General features: G+C 44.5%; 1 protein-coding gene across 1 annotated transcript in view; it reads right to left on the minus strand.

Moving 5' to 3' along the window:
• Positions 1 to 25,828, minus strand: part of ASIP (agouti signaling protein) — a 497,833-nt gene that overhangs the window by 72,259 nt on the left and 399,746 nt on the right. Inside the window, exon 3 of the mRNA XM_078652178.1 lies at positions 4,002 to 4,063. Coding sequence (XP_078508304.1) covers positions 4,002 to 4,063 — 62 coding nt within the window. The remainder of the gene's footprint in view (positions 1 to 4,001; positions 4,064 to 25,828) is intronic.

The raw sequence follows: 25,828 nt of genomic DNA on the forward strand, positions 1-25,828 counted from the left end.
ATCAGGCGGCTTGTGGCCCCAACACAGGGTTCTTGTGATAGGAAACGGCTACTATAAGAGGGTTCGTTTTAAGGTGGTCAGGGACATTGTTAGGATATGGCAGGATGCTGCTATGGCATATTCTTTTCCTAAGTTACTATTGCTTATTAGGCTTTGGGGGAACCCCATATTACCAGAAATATTTCATGATTCTATTGGAAAAAGGTGGCAAAGTCAGGGTTTATTACAGCTGGGGCAGTTGTATGATGGGCAAGGGTTCCGGATATCCGCCGCTTTAAAAGAAGAGTACTTTATTCGGGGACTTGGTTTATTACAGATGCCTTTTTCATCTGAGGTTTTGTCTGCATTCCTTCAGATTATAAAACAAGGGCAAATAGGTAAAATATACGAGGCACTGCTTATTAATGTAAGTGATGATGGGATGCAGATGCATTAAAGCTAAGTCGGAGGTTCAATACAGTTATAACCAAAGAAAATATACAGGAATCACTGGAGACGATAGATTTAGCAGTTGCATCTGTGAATTTGAAACTGAAGCAGCATCGGGTTATATTTCTGCTACACTACACTCCGGAAGTTATTTCTAAATGGGCGGTGAACCAGTCACTATCACTTAAATCATATTGTCCAAAATGTCAGGAGTTCACTGCTGTCTTAAGACATATGTTTATTAGGTGCCCAAGGCTGAGTACTTTTTTGTCCGTATTAACCATGTTTTTTCTTTGCTAATAGGTCATGATATTCAGATGACAGAAAGGGAAATAATACTGGGCACAATTGAAGAACGGGGTTGTCTTACTGGGTTATCTGTCTCAATTATAGTTGCCTGTGCTCGTTTGTGTATTGCTCGAGTTTTGATTAAACAATAAGCCCTAGTATTAAGGATTTTGGGGTTTTGCTGAGAGATACATATGAAATGGAGATGGCGCTCACCAAAGCAAGAGGCCCACACTCTTAGTTAAAATTCAAATGAGTGTGGTCTTGTATGCAATGGGATTAATGTTTGTGCTTATTTTAACACATTTAATCTAATGTTTACTTTTGACTGATTGTGTATTGTAAGCTTTTGCCCTTTGCCTTTCATGCTCCTTTATATTTATGTTGGATTGTATTACTCGTAATCACTTACGTATCGGTTTGTGATGTACTGAATTATACAATGGCTAATAAAATGTAAAAAAAGCAAAAAACAGGAATGAGAAGGAGCGACCTCCACTTCTGCTACATCAGGTGTGGGTGTGAGGATGAAAGAAAGGGACGTGGAGCAGAGGTATCTGGTGTCTAATGGAAGTTGAGGCGGTGGTTCAATCCGGCGGGTCCACATTGATGTAGGGCCTTGCATGCATGGATCAGGAACTTGAATTGGCATCTTTTCTGTACAGGGAGCCAGTGAAGTTTCCTGAGGTGGTGTGGGTTTGTCTAGGGAGATTCAGGAGGAGTCTGTATGTGGCTTTCTGTATGGTCTGTAGTCATCGTAGGAGGTGAGCTGCGATTTCTGCATAGAGAGCATTGCTGTAGTCCAGTCAGCTGGAGATGAGGGCCTTGGTGAAGGTGCATCTTGAGCTTTGGGGTAGACACTTGAATATCTTACGAAGCATGCAGAGGATGAAGTACCAGGAGGAGGAAATGGAGTTGACCTGAATCATCATGCTTAGCTGGCTGTCTAGAATCATGCCTAGGTTCTTAGCATGGTCAGTGGGGTAGGAGTAAGTCCGAGTTCTGAGGGCCACCGGGATGCGTCCCATAAGGAGCAGTTGTTTCGTAAAGTCATTACTTCTGTACCGAGTTAAGCTTCAGGCAGTTGTTCTTCATCCAGTTGGTAACGTCTGTCATTTGGTTGTGGAAGTCTTAGTATTGGTGGTGTCTTCGAAGAGGAGGAGTCTTGTCTCTTTGGCATAGGATATGATGCTGGGTTTTAGCGTTGCTGCCCAGAAGTGTCATATAAGTGATGAAGAGGGTGGGGCTCAGCAAGGATCCTTGCGGTGCTCCACAGATTATTTTCTTGGGTTTGGAGGTGAAGGGGGGAAGGTGGGCTTTTTGCGTTCACCAGGTGAGGAAAAAGACAATCTGACAGCTGCTCCATGGATGCCTATGTTGTAAAGCATTGTGATGAGTGTGTGGTGAGAGACCATATTAAAGGCTGCTGAGACGTCATGGAGGATCAGAGCTACAGTCTCTTCTCGCTCAAGAAGGGCTTTGATGTCTTCAGTAGCCACTATGAGGGCTCTCTCGTTGCTGTGGTTTCTGCGAAGTCCATCTCCGAAATACATGTTAGCCTATGTGCCCATTTCAGTAATAAGGAGCGGTCTCAGAGGCAAGGAGATTCCCTCATATACATGGGGCCACACCCCATGCAAATGAGTGAACACCCTCAAATAAATGACAGCGCTTGCGCTACATGTGCACCAGTTCTATCTATATTACAGAAGGAGCAGCACAAGCGATTGCAGCCCATTCTGTAATATCAAAATGCCCAGACGGCCCACAAAGTGGGAGGAAATGCCAGTGTGCCACACGTCTGTAATAGGGCCACAGGTCGGTTTTGTAATCTATTTCAACTTAAAATTAATTTTGGAACTTTATCTGCATAATTGAGAAGTTCTCATCCGTTCGAAAATTGTGAAGTCGATTATAAAATGTATCATGAGGAAACATTCCCTTTTTTCTCTATGCCTCACTGAGATTGCCTCTTTGAACACTGGGTAGCCCTATGTTTTTGTTCCTGTTATTACTGATAGAAAGGACCTTTCGCGCGGTTTCCAAATTTTGGCCGTTGGCGGGCTGAGAGACCTGATGTTTGATGTGGGACGTGGTTAGAGACGTAATCCCATATTGCTAGTGACACATATCATAGTGTACACTGTCATCTCAAGTTGAATCGAGTCACCCAGAAGACTATAAACCTATGAAAGGTACTTTGTGCTGACTGCTGTGATTATTTAAATATTTTTTGTCCACATAACGTTCTTCAATCGGAAATGCTCGATTCCTTTATTTTTGCAAGCTTTTCAGATTGCTGTTGAATTTCAGACTTAACGCTGCTAGACTAACGCATTCTGAGCATCCGCCCTGAGGAAGCCCAACTTGGGCGAAACGCGTTGGCTGTTTGTCTAACCATCTTGTATCAAGAATATGTCCGAGGATGAAATAAAAGTGAATTTTGCATATCATTGAAGGACCATTATTCATTTTGTGAAACAAACTGTAAAAACATTTGTTTTTGTTGCCTCTCTATTCTCTTATTGCTTCTATGTTTATAGTTCCTGGGTGGTGGACCTAAGAGGTGGGCAACATTTGTTAAAACAATTTGTATTGACTTTGGTGTATAGAGCGGTTGTGCGACTAGGAATTCCTTACTGCCTTTTTGCTGTTTTTTGCTACATCTAGAAAAGCAAACATTAATATTAGACTGTCCATAAACACAAATATAAAAAACCTCTGGGTTATGATGTGTATAAAATAATACATTTTCAGACACCATAGGAAGCATTCTGTGTGGTCACAGTTAATCAAGAAGCCATAACAATGTTAATAGCACATGTGGATATCAATTAATCTAGGAAAAACAACATTAGTTGTGTGTAAACAGAGGCGCATAAGGCAATCTAACCACCCTTCTATCTCAACTAGCTTCTCAGAACTTTCTACACCAAACTTGTGAACATTCTAATCTGTTGTCCTTTTCTTACTAGCCCCACCTCAGTGTTCATGCTCCTGTAGCTCCTGGCTACTGTTAAACTGCCCTAATGCCTCTTCGTGATGGAACACTTTAATAAAATAAATAAAATGGTTGTGTTTACATCTGGATATGTGTGAACATTTCATGAGTGTAGGTCATCAGGTAGCCATTGCAGTCCTAGGTGCCAAATCGTCATGTATACAGTCGATGGATTTGGATTTGGAAAAGTTATCCTATTCAGAAAAAGAAGTTATATGCATTCAAAGACATTTAAATAGATCATTGTTTTATACCAGATATATTTAGGCAAAAGGTATTGTACCTTAGACAATTTCATCTTCTCTGCCTCGGACCTGCTCATCCTTCGTGATGTTCTGGTTAATTCTGAAAATAAAAATAAAATTATGCAGAATTTAACAGGTTGAGTTTGGAACAAAAAGAATGCATAGATAACTTCCCTACAACCCTATGCTTGGCCATGAGACAATATAGATTCTTATCTTCTTGAATATGCTGCAAAGGAAGTCACACTTATGACCAACCTAGTTAGGGTAGGCAGGCAAAAATATGGAGTACAATTTCTGAGCCTGGCGACCATAGTATTAGACCAACTGTCCACCCATTGAGATTAAATGACATTGTATATAATCACATGACACTTAGGCTCAAATCTAGTTTAAACCATTTTATGGCACCATCATTACTCAATTTATTAGGTCTCAATAAAGTCTTATTTATAATAAATGTCTCTGGATTCATTACAGAGAGAAGGACAGTGAGGAGAGAATAATATAAAGGGAGGTAAGATAGGGAGAGAGGAAGATATATATATATATATATATAGATATATATATATATATATATATATATATCTATATATATATATATATATGAAGAGAGAGGGATGAGAGAATGACAGAGAAAATCATGAGAAGTCGAGAACATAGGGAGATAGTGGGAGAATTGGATGCGAGAGGGAGTTAAAGTTACATAGAGTTGAGTGAGAGAGAAACCTGGGAAGACACAACAGAAAGAGAAAGGAGACCGGGAATGCTAAAAATAGAATTGACAAGGTGTTAGACCTTGCACTCTTGGGTGGTAGACCCCCAAAACCATTTGCTTTCACTCCAACTGTTTGTTTTTTAAATATGTTTATTGATTTTCTCATCAAAAAGCGAACAATCATATGCATGTCTGATAGCACATTATGATCCATACAACAAATAAACAACCCCTTCACCCCAAACCCCCACCCGACCCGAGACTGAGACTGAGCTAGGATCCACCTGGTCTAACTGTACATTGGGGTGAATAACATCTTATATGCACAAACAGATACCTCACAATTCGAAGCCTAGACATGTCGCAAAAATTGAAAGTGAACCATCCTTATAAGCAGTAGAGTGTATTGATGTTCCCACCATGGAGCGTTTCTGAAAGCAATAATGGAACTCAAGTAGAAAGCAAACCCAAGTTTATGCATATGCTATCATTCTGATTCTGGACAGGTGAGCAAATATGCAGTTAACGGGGCCCAAAAGTCCTTCGGCCTTTGCCCCCCAGCATTGTGCCACAGCTCTCTTTGCAAATAGGGTAGCCAGTGACACTAGCCGTCTGTTACAGAGCTTAAAATGTTTAACATACCCTAGTAGGCAGAGTTCGGGGGTGCAGTGTACCGGTTAATGAATGATATTTGTTAGCATCGACGTCACCTCCTCCCAAAAAGCAAACACACGCCCACATTGCCACACCACATGCACAAAGTCTGTGTCTGCTCCTCCACATCTCACACAGTTAGCGCTTTCACGTACTCCATATTTATAAAGTTGTAGCGGGGTATAATACAGTTGGTGCAGAAACTTAAAATGTATTATTCTCAGGTTACAATTAGCCGTCAGACGGCCAGTCAGCATACAGCATGTCAACCACATGTCAGCAGTGAAGGCCTCACCCAACACTGCCTGCCACTTCACAAAGGAGGGGTGCGCCTGCTGCTCCTGCTCGCGCAGGGATGCATTATAAAGTTTCGTGATTAGTCCCTGACGTTCAGCACTCACCAACATCACCTGCAAAGCATGTAAAGTGGTAGGTTCAGCCGGGAAATCAGGGTGCACAGTCCTGACGACCTGCCTCACACGTACATACATGAAGCATAACATAAAACCCCCATCTTTCCCCTTCTGCACATCTTGTAGAGATTTGAAGCGACCTTTCTCATAGAGATCCCCAATCTGCGTGATTCCCATTTTGGCCAATTCGCGAAGAGCTAGCTGCTCCCGCGCAGCTGATATACCCTGATGTGATGCCAGGGGCAGCAATGGAGCATATAAATAAGATAGCTGTGCTTTGTCTGCTAGCTGTCGCTAAGCCCAAGCTGTACAGTGTACTGGGTTAATCTCAGTTAGGGGTCCACCCGTGCCACCCGACAGAGTCGCCGCTTGAACCGCCATGGGAAGCAACGCATCTGCCTCTATTGTCACATGGGGCTGATAGCACTGCGGAAAGTGCCAGGAATGAGCGAACTGAGCTTGGGCACAAAGGTAGTACAATCTAAAGTCCGGAGCCTCGAAACCTCCCCGCTCAAATCGTTGCACCAAAAGGTCCCACCTACACCTCGCCTTCTTCCCGTCCCAGTCGAATGTCGATAAAGTGGACTGTAGGGTCTTGAAAAACGCCATATTCAACCTAATAGAGATGTTGATGAAGAAGTACAATAATTTGGGGAGAAAAGTCATTTTAACCACTGCCAGTCTATCTGCCAATGGAAGGGGCAGGTGGGTCCACCTCTCAGCTCTTTCAGTGATGCTTGTGATTGCCCGCCCATAGTTCTCAGAGATTACCACTTCCGGGTCCCAATGGGCCCCACTCCAACTGTTTTGCTGAATTCGTTTTTGTTGAATTTAGGTTTCTGCACACATTACCACTACTATTCAGTGCTAAAGTGCTTGTGCTCTCTCGCTCCTTTAAACATGGTAGAATTGGCATGGACCCAACTGGCACATTTAATTTACTTATAAGTCATTAGTAAAGTGGTATACAGGGCTTGTAAATTTAACGCTACTAATGGGCCTGCAGCACGTATTGTGTCACCCACATAAGAAGCCCTTTAAAACATGTCTCCGGTCTGCTATTGCAGTTTGTGCATGCACTTTAGAATACCATTTCAACGTGGAAATACAAACCATTTTCCATGCCTAAGCCATCCTTTTTAATACATATAGGTTACCCCTACTGTAGGGCCTAAGACTCCCATAGGGCAGGATGCAATGAATTTAAAAAGTTGGATGTATTCTTTTAAGGTTTGCATGTCCTGGAAGTGAAACATTTTTAAGGCCTACCCCTCCCATAGGATAACATTTGGTTACCTTATTACATTTAATAATTTATATTATTTGTTTCGGAGCAGGAATGCATTTTTGGTTTGGTGTCTGAGGAATTGTAGTCCTTTTTTAAGTCACAATTCTGAAAATGCCACTTAAGTTGGCATTTTCGTGTCCTAACCAGTAGGTGCCAGCAGCCTGTATCCTGGGTCACATGACTAGGTGTAGTTAGCCTTTGGGTATTCCTCCCTAACAGTATTACAATAGAGGGTCTGGTTGTTGGCAGGATGGGCCATCCTGATGTGATGGGGCAAAACTGTCACCTACCACACTTGCATTTCAAAAGACAATGTTCAGCTCAAACACAACACTTTTGTGGCATGAAACTCCAGAATCTTCTCCCTCTTCAAATGGGCACCAGGTATTAAAATTGTACCCTGAGACCCACTCTTCAGTTCATTCCTGGACCTGGGGAAACTATAGAAGAACGACTACCCTGCTGCAGAAGACTGCCCTGCTGCCTGAAGGCTGCCCTGCTGTCTAAGAAGGAAGACTGGACATGCACCCTTCATCCCAGGTTACCTGGGTGACTATGAGAGCTAGTTAGCTGGCCTACTGTTCTGAGCTGTTCGGCGTAGAAGGACACAACAAGCTCCAGAGGTTTCCCTCAACTGTCCAGCTGACTCTCTGCACTGGACCTGCAATTGGATCTACCAGAGCCCTGTTGGCTTCTGCTGGAGTGAATTCATGATCCCCAAGAGGTGCCTCCAAGGTACTGGCCCCTTAGTGTGCCATGAGAAGAGCTCCACTTTGAAGAAAAAGAGAAATACTGAATTTTTGGTTCTTCATAACTGTGAACGAGCTTGTTTGTGCCAAGATCTTGAGCTCTATGCCGACCACCAATGCAAAGCTCCAGGGATCCCGACTTGTCATGCTCCAACATCGACATCCTGCAGTGACCGCCAATATGAACATTCAGTGACGACCATCCTCAATACCCAAAAGGATCTTCCTGCTACAGCAACAACCATACATGATGCCTGGCCTGCTCCTCACATCACACAGAAGACCACTCACAATGCTGTCCATGCATCTCGCGGCCTCCTCCAGTTCCAACTGCACTCTTCATACTGGACTTGGGAAGGTAACATTTTTAGCAGGACTAACCTAGTCCCAGTCTCTGGCCCATGCTTCATTGCGGTCGACCTGAACTTGTGAGTTTCACCCTGTCTAACACAACCAGAACTTCAAGTGGCGCTTTGTGGTTTTAGGTAATATACTCACCTTAAATCTTTGAAATTTCATATCTCCGATTTGTGTCATTTTGGTGTCACATCATTTATCAACTAGATGTCCGATGTTTCTCCGTGAGCTCTCTGCTCCCCGGAGGTGACTCTGTTTCCATCTGGCTGCTGAAGCATGTAATCAGCTCCCCCTCCCCATGGGGCCGGCCATCATCTCCCCACCACCCCTGATCCTGGGGGTATCCTTGATCTTGCTCTGTGGCCACCTGGCATCAGATATTGGCCTGGACTGCATCCTGGCTAGGCAGAGCCTTTGGGGGAGTTGGAGCGCAAATCAGGAGCGATATTGGACATCCTGGGTCCACTGGCACTGCTGCCTATACTATATACTTGTGTTTTGTTTGCTGTCATCTAGTGCAGAAGTAAAGCAGACCAGGACACTTGGAAGATATCTACTTTGAGGATAAGCTGGAGATTATGGAAGGAGCGGCTGGGATGGTTGCAGTGGACAGATGAAATAATAGAGGAAAAAGGAGAAGGGGCAACACTTTGCATGGGACCCCAAGTCAGGTGCAGGTCCTCAGATAGTTCACAGTGGATGAGGAATCCCATTTCCTCTACTCATTAAAGAGGCAGGGGCTGTTAAAGATGAACCAGCTAAGATGCCATATCAGAGTAAGTGGGGTCAATCAAAATTAGATCCGCAAAGGAAAATAAAGTGGGGCACAGGCCCACCCCAGATCTCCTGTGGGTTCCGATGTGCATGGGCACGGATAACCCGTAGTGAGTTAACAGGAAAGGCACTGGTTTGAACAGCTGTCAAGACAAGACACAGGGCACGATAAGACATAGGATGCTTGTCTCTGCCGAGGGGCCATACAGAATTAGCGGACGCTGTGAAAGGGTGGCCAAAGAGATAGTAAGGAGGCCAGGCCCCTACAACAAGTGTAAATAAGACTATTACACAGCTAACTGAGATAACAAAGGAGCCAACAAGCAGAAGGCAAACTTATGTGTACTTTTAACACATTCTTTCAAATGCCATAGCTAGAAAGATCGGAAAATACATCCTGCAGGGGGTGGAAGTGCAAGATAATCGTTCACTAACCCCTTCCATGCCGAGGAAATAATGGTTACATCCTCCGATGCAGTGCTGCTGTTGCAAGGATTTCTGCTCATACACGGAACTGTGCACAGAGACCTAGGACATTAGTGAATTGTGGTGTACCAGAAACTCACCTCAGTACCTAGAAACCCCAACCAACTAGCAATCAGTGTCTCATTAACTCTTCGTCCTATAGCAAAGTAACCAATGATTAGACAACCTAGAACATGGGACTTAGGACCATCTCAGGAATGGTGGGAAGTAAGAACACTCTTTTGTTATACTCTCATACCAGTCCACAACAGGACTAAAAAAGAGACACGGTAAGGTTAAAATATTTATTTTAACGATGTAAACTCATGCGCAGTATCTTAGCCAACATAAGCAAACAAATGAATAAAAATAATATGGTCAGCATGGTTACAACTTCATAAAATTCAAAAGGAGGAATCATTTTACAATGATAGTGCAAACAGGTGATAAAAGCGCCTAGTTAAAACACCCTCCCTATATAGGAACTATGTATTATAAAACTATAGAAGGTCTCTTGAGCTTTGTTTGGGGGACCCCATTACCTGTCCACTTAGTAAGTGTAAATTACATCTGGATTGGCTAGTCTCTCTGCATCCCTGGAATCTTCCAAGTGTGTGAAATTATGGCAAGTGTGCTATTGTGGAAAAGTAAATTTTGCCATGTTATATGTGCCTACGTGTTCCCCATCTTATGCTATATGTGCATGATCGATATGCATGTATTCCCCTGTGACCGATTAAAGACGCAATTACAGTTGTGTCCATCTCTAGTATGTTAGTTTCCAGTTCTCGTGAAAACAACGAGTATTAGGCCTATGTTGCCACATTTTACAGTGTGCACGTTAATTCATTGAATTGTCCCCGTTTCTAGGCCTCAAAAGGGCCCGGACACCAGTTTCAGCTCCTGTCTCCTGAACCCTCTCCGAGGAGCGATACAGCCCCCACCTGCATCCCTGACCCTTCACTTACTTCCTGCCTCACAGTGCCCGGCCCGGCCTGGCTCTGCCTACCAGTCTGCCAAGAGTATGTTATGCTTCTAGTTATCAGTCCAGCCCTCCTTCTCTGCATTCCTAAACTACTGAATCGCATCAATAGTTTCAGCCATGGTCTAGCCTTTCTGTCTCCATGTAAGAGAAATACTGTATTAATATTCATAGAATATTCCTCGCACACGCAATATATGTAGAATTACGCATGCACCAGTCTTAGTGTCGAGTAGCCTTTGCCCTGATAACTTTTGGATTCTATCAATATGTACTCCAAACACCAGATACCAGATATGATATAGGTACATGTCGTTCTGACACTGTAGACTGTAGTCTCCTCTTCTAGCGCAGAAGTCATAGCCCCCAGTTCTCCCTGGTAACACGTCATTGCCCGTTTGCGCGCACCACTAGGTTAAAGGTCCCAGCTGCTCAGGTAGCCCCCTCCATGTTTCCGCCCCATTTATGACACTTCTGTTACGTTTACATCACATGTCTATGTATACGCCCTGTACACGCCTTCTTGTTACTCCCATTTTGTCCTTATCTTCCGCGACTGCTACGAGAAACGCCTACTGCTACGCCTACTGTATTGAATGTAATGTATTTGTTTAAGTATATATACTGTGTACTGTTACTGAAAGTTACCCTTACCCTTATCCTTCCCCAATTCCTCGATTCCCCTTTCCCCGGCAGCTGCCATCCGTCTATTCCCATGCAGGCTGTCCTGTTCCTGTCCCTTATGCCTGATTAAAGCCTGTAGACTCAAGATACCTCGAATCCTGTCTCTTATTTATTGAGCTATCTGTTTTATTAACTGTATTCAAAAATAGTACCGGTAATTAATTATTTATTTACCACATAATGGCGCCCGAATAGGGACTTGCCCTTTCCCCACGCGCCGGTGAAGCCACGCAGGCCCCCTGATCCTCTGCAGCCGTGACGGAACCATACCGTGCACGTGCAGATATTTCTGCTTCAAGTATCCCTCAGGCCCACGGAGGAGACGGAGGTTGCGGTCCAGCATCCAGACGAGGCGGTGAGGAACGCGGCGAGTCCCGACCAGAGCCCAAGCCGAGAGTCCAAGGTCCGAGGTATCCGGAGGCCCACCTGTAACTGAAGTCCGAAGTTCGTAGTCCGTCGTCGTAGCAGTCCAGTCCAGTCCGAGGCCTTCCGTTCTTGCTGCCCGGTGAGTACCGTTGCTGGGGTAGTATCTAGACAGGGTCAATTAATTTGTCTCTGGTCCGTGGGTTTGGGTACGCAGATCCAATCCGAAGTGTTCACCTAGGTGGACGCGAGTCCTGACGTGTCTCTTTATGGGACCGGTATGTTTCGTACTGTTTAGCAGTGCATCTAGTAATTCTAGTAAGTTTCGTTCTCGAGAAATTCATGTGTTCTGTTCTCAGTATACCAGGTAATATTCTGTCCGAACTGTTATTCTAAATGTTATTTAATGTGTTTTCAATGTCGTGGTATGAATGATTTGTTTTTCCAGTCATTATTGTGTTTATCGTGTATTGTATTGTGTTCGAATTCCAGCCTAGACAATGCCTCTATTCTCCAAGTTACGTCAGTTAAAGACCCGAAAAGGGTTACTAGAGGAAGCAGTTCCTGTCCCGCCTAGGGACAGTCCAGGTCATTTTATGTATCATAAGCATGGCTTAAGTGCCATATTATATCTAGACTTATGGGTGGATTATACCAAGGAGTTAGAAGAGAAATATAGATGGCCCATGTCAGGTACATGGGATGCCGAGTGCATCATGCGAGTAGAAGAAGCATTATGGAAAAAGAAAGCCAGACAGTCCCAGAAAGATGCCATCGAGTTATGTTTCAAAGAATCTCATAGAAGAACCGAAAAAGAAATCAGAAAAACAGAATTAAGTAGGGAATCCTCAGAAAGAGCCCAAGAAAGGGAATTAATCGAAGTAGGTGAACGAGTTAAAGCAGAACAGTCAGACTGACAGAGAAATGCCCTTATTAAGGGTATGTATCCTCTTCTTGCCGAGGGCTTGCCAAAAGCAACCCCGGAAGCACCATGTAATTTTCCGCCGCCATTAGTTCCGATCAAGGTACGTCATAAACCGACCGCAGCTGATATTTTTCTCTCGTCCTATTTGGACGATACAGTCCCAGAATATGCAAATCCTGTTCCGCCTGCTCCCGTAAATAATGTAATTCCTGTTCCTCCAGCCACCGGGGCACCCGTTGCAGCATCTGTTACGGCACCCCCGGTCCAGCCTACAGTACATGTGCCCGCTACATCAGTCACTCTGCCAGCACGTACAGTACCCACCGACGATTCCAGTTTAGGAGCCGTGGGGGGAAGTCCTCCTGGAACCCCGCCTCAACACAGACGTATGACGCTACTTGAGCTACATGAACGAGCGTTACAGCGTACGCCAAAAACTCAAACATTTACAGATACCAAGCGAGCACTTACCGAATGTTGTTATGATCCAGTTTCAGGCGATGGTAATATGGTCATATACTCATTACGTTTAAGACGGGTGACCGAATATTTGGACACCCTGCCCAATATGAAAGAATATCTAGACAGAATATATCGTTTTATCCGTACAGGAGTAGATCCAGAAAGTGTTCGCGACGCCATGATTCAAAGAAAAGTCGAGATCCAGCTCATGCTTTTAAAGTTTCTAATTAATTGTTTAATAAGAGAACAAGATTATCCGGATAAAGATCCAGAAGAAATGAAAGTCTTGACCAGGTGGAGTGACCATATAACCGAGGGAAGACACAAGACACAGAACTGTATAGAGAGTATGTACAAGAAAATCCGTAGGGAAATAATAAAGTTACACGAGAAACGAGAAGCAACACAAGTAACCGAGAAAGAAGACAACTCTGATAATGAAGAGGTAGACGACGAGAATCCCTCCAGAATAGCGTATGTAGGTAGAACTAGACTTCCCGACTAACATTCACGCCTAGGTCACAAGAAAGTTTTCCCTCCTCCAGTACCAGAACAAGGTTCTCTTGAGCAAGTATTCCAGGCTACCGATCACATTCTGAAATCACGAATCGGTTATAGTGAGCTTAGTACAATGCGTGAACAAGAACTAGCCCGATCAGCAGTCCGATGGACTACTGATTCTACCACTTTTCCAGACGAAATAGTGGCACAAATGTTTCTGAAACTGCCCCCAGCCGAGCAGCGACTGGTGGGTATGTATATGATCCAGCACCTCATTACACTGTATGAGGGACAGCATTCTGATCCAGGTCCACTACATGATGTTTTGAACGAGTTACTCCAGTACAGATGGAGAGGTCTAGGTACTGATTTAATTAGTATCATTCTAGAACAGCGCCACAAATATCGAACGTTTTTGAATCCGCATTTTGTTCACGTCTCACCTCCAGAAAATAAATCATTTTACATAGATAGACAGAATCCGTTACGAGAAGTACACCCAGTTAGAGGAACGGGTGGTGATCTAGAACGAGTATTTGTTTACACCCCTATCACGAAGATGGAACTCTTAGAGATGAAAAAGTTAATTCCCTGTCACGATAAAGATCCAGCAGGGTTCCATCGTGAATTAAAAGACATGCTCCGTATGGGAGAATACACGTATCCTGATATCATTAAAATGTTAAGGTCCTGTTGCCCGCAGGGGTATATGAAAAACTTAAGGAAAAAGAATGGGAGGTGGGAGAGAAAAAGATAGATTGGACAGCTCTAGAAGCTGAAGATAATTTACGAGTACCAGGTACCGGTCTTGGGGAGAAAGCTAAAGATTTGCCCGAGTTATTGATACAAGTTTTGCCAAGATTACTAGCCACGAATAAGGAAGATTGGGATGCCATTTCAGCTTGTAAACAGAAACAGGATGAAGACACTAGTGATTTTTATTCTAGATTTGAAAAATGTTTTATTATTAACAGTGGTCTGAAAACAAGTAGTGAATCGTACCCTCATCTCTTTGTTACCAAACTAGTCGAGAATTCAAGTCCACAAGTTAAAAATCGAGTTTTGAAAGTCGAAAGTACTTAGCAAGCTAATACTCCGTCACAAATGTTACAAATGCTCCAGTATCACCAGAATAGAATCAGGGAAGAGCAAGAACACGAAAGGAGACGTATGAAAGACACGAAAATGAAAGTATTAGTTGCACAATCTGTTCCACAAGACAGTCAGAAGAGGGGTCCGAATCAAGCCAGTCATCCTGCAGCTCCCGTTAAAGGGACCTGCAATTACTGTAAACAGCCAGGTCATTTTATAAACGAGTGTGCAGTTCTGAAACACAACATAGCTACTGGTAAGACTAAAGAAAGACCACGTCCGCCTAGACAAGAACAAGTTTCACAGACTTCTCAGCCACCACAGAATGCACAACAGACAGTTCCAGCACCGCAGCCTATCGCTGCAACACAGCATGTTACACAGCAGATGTACCAGTACGCACAGTCAGAGTATCCAGATTATCAGCCGTATTCATGAAACAGCCTAGAGAGGGAGGTAGGCTTGCCTCTCATCGAGATACCTGTAGATCAAGAGGGTCCCTATGTACACAGTCAAGTATTAGGGAAAGACAGAAAGTTTCTGATTGATACAGGGGCAAGTAGGACTACTATCAGTCATGACGAGGTTCCAGGGGCTCCGCTCTCAGGCTCTAGAAATGTTTCCCTTGGATTTTCAGGAAAGCCGATTGTTAATGAAATATCGAAACCAGTTACTCTAGAAGTCGGTCCATTGTCCCGAACTACTGATTTGTTACTAACGAAATCTTGTCCAGAAAATTTGTTGGGCATTAAGACATTGAAAGAATTAGGTGCAGTAATTTGTTGTTCCCCAGAGGGGGTCCGCTTGTTTTTGAGAGACTTCAAAGGTCATTATGTATTACGAGATTTTGATCCAAGGTTATTGAATGTACCACAGCATTTATGGGCGCAAGGTCCAACTGATGTAGGTTGTATGCATATCACACCCCATCGTGTGACTCTGAAACAAGGTGTAGTTTTGCCACGAATCAGACAGTACAGATTGCCACCTGAGGCTGTAGCAGCCTTATCCAAAATTATTGACGAGCTTATTGCTCAAGGAGTGGTTGTAGAAACTGACTCCAATGTATGTAATTCTCCTATCATTCCAGTCCTGAAACGTACTGATCCAAATGCACCTCCAGTATATCGATTAGTGATTGATCTTCGAGAACTTAATAAATGTATCATACCCCAGTACCCAGTAGTCCCAGATATTTCATCCCTCTTGACAGCCATTGATTCTGAAGCTACGTTCTTCACAGTTATCGATCTCAAGAACGCATTTTTCAGTGTCCCCATTCATCCAGACAGCCAGTACCTTTTCGGTTTCTGTTTAAATGGAAGAAGCTATAAATTCACACGAGCACCTCAAGGTTTCACAGAAAGTCCTAGCATTTACAGTCAAGCACTTAAGAGACAACTAGACAATATTCACATGCCAACTGACACTGCCCTGCTCCAGTATGTCGATGATCTATTGATCACAGCCCGTTCTGAACGTGACTGCGAGTGAGCGTCACTTACAGTCCTGTATTTTCTGGCCGACATGGGGCACAAGGTGTCCCCTTCCAAATTACAATTCTGTGTCCAGCAAGTGGTCTACTTGGGACACTTACTGTCCAAGAGGGGTAGGCAGTTGACACCTGACCGTATCCAGTTAATAGCGAGTCTTCCACAGCCCAAGACACAGAAGGAGGTACGAGCTTTTATCGGCCTCACTTCTTACTGCAGACAATGGATTCCTCAGTATGCATTTCTAGCCAAGCCACTGATACTGTTAACGACACAGGAGGCAGCCGTATCGACTGTCCTCCCTTGGACCCAGGAACATACACTTGTTTTTAATGAATTAAAGAAAGCCTTATGTCAAGCACCAGTTCTAGCAACACCGAACTACAGTAAGCCTTTTACACTTTTTGTCACAGAACGTGATGGTACTGCATTATCTGTTCTCACACAAGATCAAGCAGGACAATACAAGCCCTGTGCTTATTTTTCGAGCACATTAGATCCAGTGGCCCAGGCTCTGCCTGCGTGCCTCAAGTCAGTTGCAGCCACAGCTCTAGCTATCAGACAAAGTGATTCCATAGTGTTAGGACATTCCCTGACAGTACAAGTTCCACACTCCGTGGAAGTTCTCTTAAACCGAACCCAGACGCAGCATTTGACAATTGCACGTTTAACAGGTTATGAACTGACATTGTTTCAGCCACACATAGAAATCAGACGCTGCAACATTTTAAATCCTGCTACACTGTTACCGTCAGTTACTTCAAATCCTGCCACACATGACTGTGTGGAAGTTGTTAACACTATGACTAAGCCAAGACAAGATTTGACAGATATTGCATTACCTGATCCCGACCTGACACTTTATGTGGATGGTTCATGTATGAGAACAAGTACAGGAGAACTAGTAGCCGCGTATGCAGTGACTACTGAAACCGAAGTTATAGAAACACATCGTATTGACATCCTGTCTGCTCAAGCAGCAGAGCTAGTCGCTCTGACCCAAGCCTGCATACGTGCCAAGAACCTGAAAGTAAACATATACACAGATTCACGTTATGCATTCGGAGTCGTACACAATTTTGGAGTGCTCTGGCAAGAATGAGGTTTCATGACTTCTCATGGAACCAAGATCCAGCATGGTCTTCTCATTCAAGCTCTGTTAGATGCAATACATTTACCGACAGCTATCGCTATCATGAAGTGCAAGGCACATACGAAAATCACTGACATCATTTCCCAAGGTAACGATCTAGCAGACCGAACAGCCAAGCTTACAGCTCAGACTCCAGACATTCCAGTTAACACGACACAGACACTCACTCCAGATCAGACTACTTGTATGACAGTTAAGGACCCTACACAAGATGTAATAGACATACAGTTACATGCTACTCCCGAAGAAATCAAGAAATGGTCCGAACAAGGAGGGGTCCAGACAGATCAAGGATGGTTGACGAAGGGAAAAGCCACATGGTTTCTCCCCGACTCTATGGTTCAAGTCATTATTAATACCGCACATAGTCCAGCACATCTAGGAGAAAAAGCTATGTTAGACAGTATTCAGAACCTTTGGTTCAACAAGCATTTACGAGCTGCAGCCAAGCAGAAAGTCCGTACCTGTATGATATGTTGTCAGTTCAATCCAGGTAAAAGTGTCCCGGTGGAACAAGGTGGATTCCAACCTCCTGACCACCCTTTTGAAGTCCTCCAGATGGATTATATTCAGATGGAGCGATGTCGAGGTTTCAAGTATGTCCTCGTAGTTGTATGCGCTTTGTCCAGGTGGACAGAAGCATATCCAGTTCCAGATTACACAGCTGCGACCACTGCTAGGCAGTTGGTTCGTGAGTTCTTTCCCCGCTATGGACTCCCTAGGGTCGTGTATTCAGATAACGGCCAGCCATTCTCATCCGAGCTCATGAAACATGTTTCCCTTCTGTTAGGGTACCAGTGGAAGTTCCATTGTGTACGCCATCCTGAAGCAGCCGGTCTCGTAGAGAGACATAATCAGACTTTGAAAATCCGAATTGCTAAAGTATGTAAAGAAAAAGGTGTAGACTGGCTCGTAGCTCTGCCAGTTGCTCTATTCTATATGAGGATGGTTGCACATTCCAGATCAGGTCTGTCCCCGTATGAGGTCGTATTCGGCCGTCCTCCAAACATGTGGGGTACACCTAGACCCCGTAGTATTACAGACGTTTCCAGTAATATGCTGACAGATTACCTAGCTTCCTTGATGTCTGCCCTACACTCTTGTCGTTCACAGGTTGCCGCTGCATTTCCAGACAACACCGAGGTGAAACCGCATGAAGTCGTTCCGGGAGAATATGTTTTGGTCCGCAATTTTGATCGTTCAAGTCCGCTGGAGCCCCGGTGGAAAGAGCCTCGAATGGTGTTGTTGACAACAAGGACCGCGGTCAAGCTAGAGGGCCTTAAGGGGTGGGTCCACACCAGCCATATCAAGAAGTTCCATGGATTACGACAAAAGACTTTTATTAAGGACTGCCTCATTCCTAAGGACTGCCCAAAAACAGACTCTGAACTCAAGCTTCCCCTGTTAGAGAAAACTCCGCAGCAGGAGTATAAAGATAAGCTAAGGTCTAGTAAAATAAGTCAGCCAGTTTAATTGTCTAAGTCCCTCTTGGGTGAAACGGTTAGACAGGTTCCTGACATGTATGAGACAGACCCACACAGTGAGAGAGTTAGTCAAAACTCTAAAAGATGTATTATCGTTCTATTCTTTCTGTTATTTTTGAGTCTTATGGTTACATGCACAAGTTATGCTTTACATTTATGTTTTCCAATTTCACATGTACATATGTTTTCTAATGCTACAGTAGAGCACACATTTAGTGATCTGCCTCCTCACGAGCTATCCTATCGTCTTGCTATGCGTAATAATACATTCATCCGAATGTTGCACTATTCACACCAGACCAGCAATGCCACTAATTGTTGGGTGTGTGGTCGACTCCCCCCTTTCCAGACACCGAAGGGAGTTCTGCCACTCTTTCCCTATCCGTTTTCACATAATGGTTCGTGTGGAGCATGGTCCACGTTAACGTCATCCTCAACTGATATGTCCTTTCTGAATCGAACATGTTTCCCAGACAAGCAAGGTCTTTCCCATAGAACAGGGTTAGATCTTGAAAATGAAGTATATGATTTAGGTAATTATTCTTCGAATTTCATGGTCCTGAATGTTCAGTCCGATACTACTCCAGATTTGCCTGCTATTACAGTACTACCAGTCAAAGGCGAATTATGTGTCAGAAAGAATGGTTCCGCACATGTAGGACATAGTGATTGTACTACTACTGTCGAGTATAGTGACAGTGGGAAATCTATTTTCAAAGCCTCACGTCATTCTTATTTTGTTTGTGGTCAGACCGCATATGTTCGTCTGCCCCTCGATTGGGATGGAACATGTTACATTGCCTTCCTACTGCCACCAGTTTTTCTAGCCCCATCTGATTATCACAGAAACACACATCTAGTACACGTTAGACATAGAAGGGAGACTGAGTCCCCAATTGTCGATCAAACTGAAACTGCTCTAGAACAATATCAAGACTTCAATAAAGGTTTCTTTTTCTTTATAGGACCTGTCCAGAATAGTAAGTTAATCCGTAGGTTAACCAGAACCCTTGAAGCAGTAGTGAATGAGACTACTTCCGCTCTAGGTAACTTAACCGAAGAACAATCTGCTATGCGTTTTGTCGTGCTCCAAAATCGTCTCGTTCTTGACGTCATACTGGCCGATAGAGGAGGAGCATGTAGAGTCATCGGATCTAGTTGCTGCATTTTCATTCCTAATAACACGCCGTCTGTTTATTCAGCTATAACCAGACTTCATAAAATTGCCCATCAGTTACACCAGAATCCAGGCACCTGGACATGGTCCGGTTGGCTCTGGAGTATCATATCTGCCTGGGGATGGAAAGTATTGTCATTCCTGGGTATTGCAGTAATGATCATATTCAGTTGCTGCCTCTGTATACAATGTGGCCCTGCGATTTGCGGCATGTGTGCTACCTCTTGTATTCCTAGTCCTAGTCCTAGATCCCGTTCCAAGACAATTCGAGACGAGCAAATGATGCTATATGAAATGATAGATGGTATCATGAATATTGATGTTTCCTGATGGAAACGTAGGGCACAAGGAGGGAATGTGGAAAAGTAAATGTTGCCATGTTATATGTGCCTACGTGTTCCCCATCTTATGCTATATGCGCATGATCGATATGCATGTATTCCCCTGTGACCGATTAAAGACGCAATTACAGTTGTGTCCATCTCTAGTATGTTAGTTTCCAGTTCTCGTGAAAACAACGAGTATTAGGCCTATGTTGCCACATTTTACAGTGTGCACGTTAATTCATTGAATTGTCCCCGTTTCTAGGCCTCAAAAGGGCCCGGACACCAGTTTCAGCTCCTGTCTCCTGAACCCTCTCCGAGGAGCGATACAGCCCCCACCTGCATCCCTGACCCTTCACTTACTTCCTGCCTCACAGTGCCCGGCCCGGCCTGGCTCTGCCTACCAGTCTGCCAAGAGTATGTTATGCTTCTAGTTATCAGTCCAGCCCTCCTTCTCTGCATTCCTAAACTACTGAATCGCATCAATAGTTTCAGCCATGGTCTAGCCTTTCTGTCTCCATGTAAGAGAAATACTATATTAATATTCATAGAATATTCCTCGCACACGCAATATATGTAGAATTACGCATGCACCAGTCTTAGTGTCGAGTAGCCTTTGCCCTGATAACTTTTGGATTCTATCAATATGTACTCCAAACACCAGATACCAGATATGATATAGGTACATGTCGTTCTGACACTGTAGACTGTAGTCTCCTCTTCTAGAGCAGAAGTCATAGCCCCCAGTTCTCCCTGGTAACACGTCATTGCCCGTTTGCGCGCACCACTAGGTTAAAGGTCCCAGCTGCTCAGGTAGCCCCCTCCATGTTTCCGCCCCATTTATGACACTTCTGTTACGTTTACATCACATGTCTATGTATACGCCCTGTACACGCCTTCTTGTTACTCCCATTTTGTCCTTATCTTCCGCGACTGCTACGAGAAACGCCTACTGCTACGCCTACTGTATTGAATGTAATGTATTTGTTTAAGTATATATACTGTGTACTGTTACTGAAAGTTACCCTTACCCTTATCCTTCCCCAATTCCTCGATTCCCCTTTCCCCGGCAGCTGCCATCCGTCTATTCCCATGCAGGCTGTCCTGTTCCTGTCCCTTATGCCTGATTAAAGCCTGTAGACTCAAGATACCTCGAATCCTGTCTCTTATTTATTGAGCTATCTGTTTTATTAACTGTATTCAAAAATAGTACCGGTAATTAATTATTTATTTACCACACTATGATAAAGGCGCCAGAATCCTACATGGCTTGCAGCTGCCAAAACGTTGTGTCTAGAATGTGTTACACGGACACACCGATAAACAGACTCACATGTTATGATAACCTTGACGGCTCAGCACTCACTGTACAGACTGGGGGCACGATGTATGTCTAGAGATGTCGAAAAACAAACCCTTTCTCATGTATAGACCTTTGTGAAAGCAAACTGCAAACACAGCTAAGCAGTGTTGTGTGCAAAAAGCAACAAAATGTAAAATGGCGTTTAAACTTCTAATAAGCCATGCTAACTTAACATGCACGCAAAAAGAGGCCCATAAACCAAACTACACTGCTGTGTCAAGGACATAACCATTCCGTCCTTGGCACAGCAGTCAGAAATCCCTCTGCTTAAAACAGCAGAGAGACTTATTTGATGAGCTGATCAGCTCATTTCAGTTTATGAAATGAGCTGATCAGCTCATTTCAGTTTCACTGCCTAAGTGCACCTGGGGCTAGCTCAGCCCCCCGAGCACCTAGGCAAATGGGAGCGGTATCATTAGAAAGGGGAGAATCTCCCCTTTCTTATGGCACCCTTACCTAGTGGAACCCTGATTGGGGATTGCCACAGGAGGGCGATCCCCAAGCAAGGATCTACACATTAGGCACCAGGGAGGGGGCAGCTGACCCTTGGGTAAGGGCTTTTCCTCCCCCAAAAAGTTTCTGGCATTATTCAGTAGGGGGCAGAAAGCATACTAGACACCAGGGATTTTTTTTGTTTACAATTTAGGGGTGGGGGATGAGCTGAATGGGCATTTTAATGCCTGCCCTCCCATAACTGACAGTCGTTGTACCCCCCCCCCCCCCCGCCCCCAGGGTGCAGATGGGGGAAACCTGTTTTTGCAAAGGAGGCACCTTCGTTTTGGTCCCGGGCTCAGTGGCCATCTAGGAAATCTACCAAACCCAGGCATTTCTGAAAAGTATACATCCGGGGACGTCTAGAGTGGTGTGGCTGGCATGGATCCCCCAATGATTTTTTTACCCAGAAATCCCCTGAAAACCTCAATTTTAGCTAAACAAATCACGTTTTCCTCACAGGTATGTATGGGAAAGTAGTGGAATCACCAGGCCAGCACAAATTTCCTACCACCCAGCATTCCCTCGGGACTTCCGATAAAAATTGTATCTCACTTGTGTGGGTGGGCCAAGTACCTGCGACTGGGAAGGGCCCAAAACATATTGTGAAGACATCAGAATTATCTATCATAAAATGACGTGGTTTTGCAAGTTGGAGCACCTGCATTTTCGTTCCTGGGCTAGGTGGCATCTAGGGAAACCTACCAAACCCAGACATTTCTGAAAACTAGATACCAGGGGGAGGTCAGGGGAGGTATGGTTTGCGTGGATCCCCCAACAGCAAAATCACATGCTAATGTGGGTGCCCACAAATTCAGAGATGCACAAATAACCACTGCTTATAATCTTCTTATCTTGTTCCCATTTCAGATACACATAGGTTTCCTTGATACTTATGTTTCACTCCTATATTTTACCAAATGAATTACAGTATACCCTGTACACAATTAAAAACCATTGCATGGTACAATACAGTTATTGGCTCTAAGTACCTTGGGTTCTTAGTGAACCTAAAAGCTTTATATATCTCTGCAACCAGAAGGGTCCCGCAGACGTTACCGTTTACAGCTTTAAAAAATCTGCCATAGCTAGAAGAAGTTACAGATGAAAATGTAGTCACAAATGGCTGCTTTTTCAACTAAATAGGTAAGACTTGAAGGATCTGCACAAATGACCCCTTGCTGAATTCAGCATTGTGTCTACTTTCCAGGAATTTATAGTTATTTAGGATCCTTTATTGGTTTCATACCCATTTCTACTACTAACTGGAAGGAGGTTGAAAGCACAAAAATAGTAAAAATAGGCTATGTCTCAGTAAAATGCCCAAACTATATAGACAATTTTGATGTTCTAAAGGTCTGTGTGGTCCTGAAAGCTGGAAAGATGCTGATTTTAGCACCAAAAACAGCTTGTTGATACCATTTGCAGAGAAAAAACAGACTTTTTCAGAAATGTATTCACATTTTTCCCCAAACACCCAAAATGTTGCTGTATTGTGCCAAAATTCTCAACCCCCTCCAGGGGAAGCCATGAACCCTGGTTACCTTTAGAATGCTCAGCATGTTGGAAGCGAAGTATGCCAAATTAGCGTGGATACCTTATGTGGGCAAAAAGTTATGGGGGCCTAAGCGGGAACTACCCCAAATAGCCAAAAAAGGGTGCTGCACGGGGGGAGGCCTGGCAGTGAAAGGGTTAATATGCTGTCATAAAAAAGATTGAATAATGCCTATTCCCAGGGGGGAAACCGAGGGCCAGGGCTTCAAGGCATTAAACAAAAAGAAGGAAAAACTAGTTCAGTTATTTTAGGGCCAATCCCAAGGGAGGCTGACATGCTTCATGAAGTTTTTAATAGCAAATAAAATAAGGAACTTTCTTTTCGGAAAATTGTTAATTTCATAATTACTGGTATTTTTATTTGGCCAATTCCTGACACCTGGCCCGCTCTCCCCGGAAGCCACGCCCACAGCGCACCGGACTGCAGAAAACCAGCCCTCCTCTTTCCAACTGGTGGGACTCTAAACTCTACGAAGGTGAATCTAGCGGAGAAAAGGACCTTTTGCTACTGACCTGCTCCTGAACATTCCTGCTGTTCAAACTGTTCGCGGGCCCGCTCCGCGGGTCCCGCTTCACAGGTAACCTAACAGGGGCTGCGGAGGCTCAACGGGGCTGCGAGCGTGACGGCAGGGACTCTATTGACCAGGAGTCCCTGCGAGGCCAATTCCTGACACCTGGCCCGCTCTCCCCGGAAGCCACGCCCACAGCGCACGCGTATATAGCTAGAATCATACCCGCGCACGCGGGACGCGCGCGGAACAAATCGCAGAGCGAAGCCCGGGCAAAGGGCGGGCCGTTTGAGGCCGTTCGAGGGCGGTAGAGACCAGGACCGGGCCACCCCTCCTGGTTGGATCATTCCACTACCCCAGTCGCTTCCAGGCCCTGACTACATTGACGTCGAGATGTGCACCAGGGAAACAAGGAGCAAATCCTTGCTGGCTGCGGCAGGAGCCGCCAAAGGTACCATTGATAATTACTTTGTCAAGGCAGGATCTCTTCTGATAGACGAAATTACTGTGCTTGAAAGACGCATTTCCCAGGAAATTGACTGGGTAAGGAGATCATCAATGGGCCCAATGGCTCTGGCTAAGACTCCTGAAGGAAGGCCAGAGGCTAATAACTTTAACCATGAGGGTCTGGGGGATAATCAGTCATCTATCAACCCAGACCTCACTAGGGAGGCCCTAAACGATCTCGAGGATATAAGCCTAATGACTTTACCGAAGAGCCAAATACCACCTACCCCACTTCCAACCCCCAACCACGACTCGGCTATAGCCACCAATAGCGAGAATGTTTCGGATCTCCTAAGAGGAGCAAGGGAAGGAGCTATTCAAAAAAGGAGGAAAGGGGAGAAAACCAAGGGAGGATGCAGGCCAAAAACATCCAAGTCCATCCCCACAAAGGATGTTGCCAGCTTTGGTAGTAACACCCCCGGTCAACTATCTAAGATCAATGCGGAGGCCCCACCAGCACCCACTGTATCAAGGGGCACACCTTCTCACCTCACCAATACTCCAACGGATTCCTCTAGTGAGGATATAACACTTACAGACATTGGTACACTTTTCAGGTCTCTTTTAGCCCCCCTTGAAGCCCGGCTGATAAAGATCGAAGCCAGGCTGGTTAACATTGAAAAATCCACAGTCCAGCTGGCGGATAGCCTTAAAATAGGAACTAAGGGAGCCAAGGGGGGGTTAGAAACAAACCCTAAAAAGGGTATTGATTGTATAACTTCAACGAAGAAAAAAGGCCCAGTTAACTCTCAACACATACAACACAAATCCAATCAAAACAAGACCCCGCAACCCTTGGTTACTGCTAATAAAATCATCTTACCTACACAAACCCAGACACTACCACTCCCCCCCAAAATACGACTGTACATCCCAAAGATAGCGCTACTTCCCCGGACAAACTCCAGAGTGATCCAAAACCCAAAGATAACATGCAAAATAACTTCCGTAAAACTAAACCTATGAGCTTACCACCTGAAGCGTTCCCCTATACAGTAATCCTGGTGGGTGTACCTGAGCTAAAATCTACCGCTATAGAAACGACCGCCTCCCTTAAGAATAAAGTCATTAACTGGTTGTCCACATATAGACCGCTTCCGCATGGCACAACTAGTGACGTTCTTATGGTGAGACGGACTACCTGGGTTGGAAACACGAGAAAAACAATCAGAGGCGATTGTGTGGTGGTTAGTTTTAGAGAACCTAGGACAGCCTCTTATATTTGCAGCTGGGCCCCTGGAGATCAAGAGAGCCAAATCCAGTCTCTCCCTCTCTCATTCTTCTACCCATCTAACATGTATACTCTAGAAGATCAAAGATGGGGGCACCATCAGGAATTATTAGAAGAGTGGGAGAACAATCGTGCTGGGAGGAGGGATACTC

This window comes from Lissotriton helveticus, chromosome 7, assembly GCF_964261635.1.
Source record: "Lissotriton helveticus chromosome 7, aLisHel1.1, whole genome shotgun sequence".
Taxonomy (NCBI): domain Eukaryota; kingdom Metazoa; phylum Chordata; class Amphibia; order Caudata; family Salamandridae; genus Lissotriton; species Lissotriton helveticus.